The 6,426-nt window shown below is 40.2% G+C and overlaps 1 protein-coding gene across 1 annotated transcript; it reads right to left on the bottom strand.

Moving 5' to 3' along the window:
- Positions 1-5,095: 5,095 nt before the first annotated feature.
- On the bottom strand, positions 5,096-6,420 carry ARL4A (ADP-ribosylation factor-like 4A). Its single transcript, XM_010130932.1, has one exon. It carries the CDS (start codon positions 6,369-6,371, stop codon positions 5,769-5,771), a length of 603 nt encoding a protein of 200 aa, XP_010129234.1. The 5' UTR covers positions 6,372-6,420; the 3' UTR covers positions 5,096-5,768.
- Positions 6,421-6,426: the final 6 nt, after the last annotated feature.

The raw sequence follows: 6,426 nt of genomic DNA, 5'->3' as shown, positions 1-6,426 counted from the left end.
ACTCAATAACTGATGTTCAAGGAAAATAACGCTACTAAAAATCCATAGATTGCCTTTTTACTGCATCATTTATAACAGGAACCAAATAGGAATAAACCGTGATTGCAGAAACATTGATACACCAATCTTTTAGAAAAAGTCTGGTTTTAGCTAACCAAGTCTGTGCAGAGGTGAATACTCTTTCCTGACCTTCTTCACTCACAAACTCATCCTTGTGACAACCGACTCGATGGTTCAATATCAAAAAACTCTTAAAGCTTTCAGGGCAAATGACATTGAAACAGGGAAGGGATGAAAATGTTACGCTCCAAATAAAATTATTCTTATTTATCATTCATAAAGTGGTAACAGAAGATAACCGGTTACAGGGTTGTTGGTACCTCTGGATTGTGTGTAGTGCCTGAGGTATCAGACTTGCCACCTTTACCTCACCTGACCTAAATTGTACCATTCTGCTATTTTTAGAAAAGACTTTGAAACACAGCAGCCTGTGAGCCAGGCAGGAGTCCTCAGCACGTTTAACAAGGCTCAACACCCCGACTAACCTTCTCCTTTGTCAGGTCACTCAGAGATTACTGCAGTGATTAGGTGGCTTTCTTAAATGAGGTATTGTTTCATTGCAGCAATAGGAAAACTACAGTGCATAAAACAATAAAGATTTTAAACCAATCAAGCAGCCTAAAAACATACCTATTTCCCTTAGGGTGCGATGTGTCTTGAAAAGCTAGAAAATCCCAAATCCTCTCTCCCTCCACATACCCCACAGCCCACACTGTATTCAACCTCCTCCTTTCTGTCATCTTTAGCTCTTAATGCTAGTGGATTGGCTGGGTAAATATAGCTGCTACTAAGAAACCCTAAACATCACGGATTACCATCTTGTACCTTCCTGAGCTGTTTGCAAGCAGGTATTCAGTCTGGAAGCACTGTCTGGCCTCCCTGCCTACTCTTCCTCCTTTGATTTTGGGTTTGCCTCTGAATATAATCAGTATGTGAACCCTCCGTGACTGTGCCATCAGCCAGACCCTGCAAAGTCAGGCTTCTTTTCTGTTTAAAAAACACACACAAGACTTTACCCACACAGCTCTGCAGGCTTGTACTGCTCTTAAAAAAAAAATCAGCCTGCAGAGCAGCGTGAGAGGGGCAAGCCTTCACGTACCTGTGTCAGTCAGGATTTTAAAAAATAACTAATAAAATGCTTTCCTCATCCCTCAGACTAAACAGGAGATGATGCCCATTCACAGCTCCCTACACCCTGCTTCCATGAGCCAGATGAGTGGTTTTGGCTCAGGGACACAAAGCTATAGGCTGTCAGGGTGGGGTGGTAAGCTGTGACCTCTCAGAAGATGAGTCACGGGCCAGTGAAGTGAAAACACTGATCCAAAAAGCACTGATTCATGCCTAGATTTCTCTCTCAGAATAAGTTAGACAGAGTTACGCACGCAGGTTTGCTAGCCTTCATGCACCACAATCCGCACAGCTCAATCAAGACTGCATGTTGGGACCAGTGCCCTATATATAGCGTTATGCAGATTGCCTACATTTACCACACTCCTCTGTAGCATCGGTGCAGTATCTAAATTCTCCTGCTATGCCAAGAATAACGCTCTCAACAAAAAGTTTTAGCCAGACACTAATTAACACTTTGCTCTCCGTAAACAAATGATCCAAGATGCAGATAACCCCCCAGCAAGGCGGAGCTGCCTTCATGCAGAGCTGCTGGTGTCCAGAAGGGCTTGCTGGCCCCCAACCAACCAGACTGCTCGCAGCTCCTCGCTGCTCTACAACAACCACATCCCAGGTAATAAACTCTTGCAGGACCAAAGTGCTGTGTAGGGTGGTACAGAAGCACCTCTCTAAGTCAGGCTGTGAATCACAGACTGGCTGTGGGTACTGCTTCCACACAAAGGACCAATCGTCTCTCAGTAAAACATGGAAATTTGAAGAGAGAAAGGTTTCACCTATTACCTGACTGAGAACCAGTGTTTTGCGTTTTGTTTTTTTTTTCAAATGTAAATGCACATTCAGTGCAACACCACTTCAAAGTGATGGCAAGAACCTAAAGGAGTTTCACCATCCTACAGGACTCTTTCTACTCGAAACGGTCACAAGCTAATACACAGGTACGCTGAAGATTGGTTAAAGGATTGCATCGGCAGGAACAGCTGAGGCGATGCCATACCAGCTTTTGTAAGCTAAGACAACAGCGATAATGTTACAAGACCTTGTGGCTTGTTTGTTTTTAACAGTGCTGCACCGATTTAAATGCAATTCTGTATCTCCTTAAAGCAGAAGCAGTTTAAGATACTCAACTTACCTAGTGCCTTGAGGAAAAGGGTCATTTGTAGCACATTTTAGCAAAAAAAACCTTTTAAAATTTGTGTACCTTTAGCATTGTAACAAAATTACACCTGCTTATTCAGCTCCTCCAAAGATTTTCTTACTCGGACCAGTATTTAGGCCAGAACTGTCAGTTCATCATACAGAAGAAAGTGATCCCAAGCAGACAGAACTATGCCAGCAGAAACTCAATCGGCTAAGATATCAAATGCTCTACTGCAGTCACCATTTTGCTCACAGTTGAGGACTTTTTCATAGTAGTACAACACGGTTTCAGAGGTACAGCTATATTTGTGTATTTTGCTCAGAATAGTTACTGCAATATTCCAGCAGAACAGTTCTACTACAGCTAAAGGTATAGCTTGAATGTAAGACTCATCCCCTGCTCAGTTTTCTACTTCCAAGTGAGTATTAAACAGCACACACTAACAACCATGACATTCTAGAAGCATTGCTCTCTACCTTCTCTCACTTCTTCCTCCAGAGTGCTAGAGTACAGACCAGACACGCATTTAATAATTTATTACAGATCATCCATATTTAAAATCATTCACTGAGGCTTTTATACGTAGAAGAGTTTAGGGAGACTGTCACCAGATAAACACTACCGTGTTTAACACGCAAAACTTGGCTGATTTTTTTTTTTTTTTTAACATGGTTGACTTTTTTCAAGCAGGATGCCTTTTCAACTATTCCCAGTGGAAGTCTAATTAATAGTCAAAGCAATTATTATTTGGTATTGTACAGTTCACTTACTGGATACAAACAGCCCGCCTGTCACCCCACCTTCCTTAGCCTAGTAGTACCATGCACCAGATAGGAAGAAAAATGTTAACCAGATTATACCAATCACACCCAAATACACAGGGCTCAGCATCGCTACTAGAGGTTTTTCTCAAGACCACGTGTTAGTAGCCTACATTTTGATGTGCCATCAGTTACATAAACTGAAATGAAAAATGTTAGGGTTTTTGAGAAATAGGTTTGGATATTCGTGTTTAAACTTCGCAATTCTGATTTGCAGGCTAAACAAAGCTAGTCTTGTCTACGTTCAGGTCCCAAAACTAATTAGAAACTTCCCTATCTCTTGCCACATTCTACTCACTGCTGTAAAATCCGAGAAAATTCACCCAAGGCTTAAGTACACGTGAAACGCCCAGACAACTTCAGCTACATGAGCTTGAAGATTCTAAACTAAGCATCACCAGGGAGTACATGTGATAAATACACAAGATTGCCTGTTAAAACACAAAATGGGTTCAGCTATAGAAGATTTTTCCAATTTACTGAGATCCGTCACTTCAGAAAGGAGTCACTGCACTTATCACCTCTTCTATGAATATACAGACATGCCATTGACTTAAAAGTTTTTAATGAGATACCTGCAATTTATAACACCGTGACATTTATGAGCCTCAGCACATTTATAAGACTTTGGTTATCAACAAAAATAGCTCTACTGTTTCTAGAGTCAATACATGCAAAGAGGTTGATGAGAACATACTGCTGCAGTACAAGAAGTCAGACACCTTCTCTCTGCAGGCTTGTTTTGAATTGTTTATTGAGGTTTAAGAAGTCATCCACATTTCTATAAATATAGACATTACTTGAATAAGTGACTTACAATGTCACCAGTGCAGGTACATATATAACCAACATACAAAAGCTCCACTGGAAGCTACTTCAGTTTATTCAAAAAGGACCAAGATGTTATTAAAAAAAAAAAAAAACAACAAAAAACCCAAACAGCTGTCATTTCATTTATTGAAGACACTAAAGTGCATTTTTGGTTACCTCCTGGACAAACAGCTGTTGGTTAAAAAGTTCGATTTTTTTTTTTCTTTTTAGAAAACATATCTAAGTTACATTGATTGACATTCAGGTTTGTAGCTGTCGTCCTCCTGATACGTGGCAGCAAGTAAGAAAAATGTATTACTTTGCTGGTTGAGTAAAAGGAGGAAATAGTTTGGTGGATTTTTTTTTAACTTTTTTTTTTTTTAAATCTGTTATTTCCAACAAAAGTTTAAAGAGAGTCTAACATTCCGATTAGTTTTTACAGCACCACTAAAGTTAGTCTCAAAAATCCAGGCTCTGTTTTAGCCCTTTTAATGGCTAGCCAAGTATCTAAAGTCACTTGAAGCTCTGTACCAGTAAAAAAAACTACCCTCCCTTTTCCATCAAGCACTATCCTGCCCAATTAACACTGTTTGCACACTCTGTAAACAAGAACAGCTTAATGCATAATTAAAGCAGAACACAGGCCCATCTTGAAAATCTTCTTCCCGACTCCCCCCCACCCCCCGTAGTGCCAAGTGTTTGAGTGTATAAAGCATTATTACATTCCTAACCACAAAATACTTTAAGAGTCACAATAAAAAAAAGCATACATTGAAAGTGACATAGCAATACCACTTTAATAAAACAGGATATTTTGGGGAGATACAAGATGTGCTCTGCTAATTTCAACTCCATCTTTACTTTGTTATAAATTCTGTTTTATTGCCAGAAAAGTCACCAGTACAGTGAAGAATGCTGCACTGGTTAGAACCACAATAGCCAGAGTCATTCTCGATAGCTCCTTTACTGCAATTAATTTACTTTTAACTTGATAGTCAGAGGACATAATACTCATCATTCAGAAATAAATAACTGATTTTGAGTAACAGTTTAAACCTGATTAGCACTATATAATGATGAATGGCTACTTCTAAGAAAATAAAAACCTTACATACCAAACCCATGCTATATGTTGGGAAAACACTTTTTCATGCTCCAGCATGGTGTTTACTTTTTTTACTTGTCAAAAAGTCTTTCTTCTTTTATCAGTTGAAGAATCCACACCACTTAAATTTCAAATATCTGAACTGAACATGATTCAATTTCAAAAAGTGCCAAATTAAAAAAACCTACACATGTAGCCAAGCTTTCATAGAAATCCCCCAAACAAGGTAAAAAACAGCCTCTTGAAATAATGGGTTACTAGCTTCATACATGTTTTTAAAGCTGTATAATGTTCACCTAAACACTCCACTTATGAGCATTATAAGTTTGAAAACACAGAACACCTTCAATGCAAACTGCTTGCAGAGAGCACCCTCAAACATATGAATACAACACTAAGCAGAAAACCCTCATTTTATTTGGCTATTTAGACATCCCTGTCACATATACCCACCCCTCCATTTCTCGATAGTATTACATCATCTATTAGGGCTTCTGAAATAATGCAGAGCCATAAAACTCAGAAAAGACTAGTTAAAAAAAAAGTTCCACCACTGCACAGCCTTCCACACAGCAAGGTTGTGCAACTGATTGTGTAATGTAACTAAGCTTAACGGCATCCAAACAAGCAGGCCTAGGTTTGGAAGCTGTCTTATGTCAAATTTTGACCATATAACTACTCTAAAACAGAAAGGTCGAAATAGAACTCATCTCTTCTTTTTCTGCTGCCTCAACATTTTTCTTCGCTTAATTATCATGTCATGCAGTTTCTCCAGTCCCTCTTTGAGTCCATCTCCAATGATTGCACAGGTAGGCTGCAAATGCCAGGGAGTTGAAGAACTCAGCTCGCTCATTGCTAACATTTTCTCAATTTCGGAAAGGGAGAGAGAGTTCCTCAAGTCCTGCTTGTTAGCAATGATAAGAACAGGCACTCCTTGATTTTCAGATATCCTAGTAATCTTATGAAGTTCTGTTTTGGCCTCCTCCATTCTCTCAACATCGACAGAGTCCACCACAAACACAATGCCATCGGTACACCTTGTGTACGACTTCCACAGTGGCCTCAGCTTCTCCTGGCCGCCTACATCCCAGAAGTGGAAAGTGACCGTTTTCGAGTTGCCCAGCGTCACTTTGATTTTCTCCGTATTAAATCCTTTAGTGGGGACAGTGTTGACGAACTCATTGAACTGCAGTCTGTAGAGTACGGTCGTCTTTCCAGCGGAGTCCAGTCCCAAGATGACAATGTGGAAACTCTGGAACGAAGGCAGGCTAGAGAGGATCGGCGTCTGGTCCGAGAGTCCATTCCCCATTGCCAGAAGGGAAGGTGACAGCAGGCTGCCACGAGCAGGGGCCGGCTCCCACGGC

Source organism: Buceros rhinoceros, unplaced genomic scaffold, assembly GCF_000710305.1.
Source record: "Buceros rhinoceros silvestris isolate BGI_N320 unplaced genomic scaffold, ASM71030v1 scaffold42, whole genome shotgun sequence".
NCBI lineage: Eukaryota > Metazoa > Chordata > Aves > Bucerotiformes > Bucerotidae > Buceros > Buceros rhinoceros.
The sequence above is the reverse complement of the archived record's forward strand: the minus strand, read 5'-3'. Positions and strand labels throughout refer to the sequence as shown.

Bases quoted from the DNA above. Each gene is read 5' to 3' on its own strand.
- ARL4A (XM_010130932.1), bottom strand. From the start codon at position 6,371: ATGGGGAATGGACTCTCGGACCAGACGCCGATCCTCTCTAGCCTGCCT.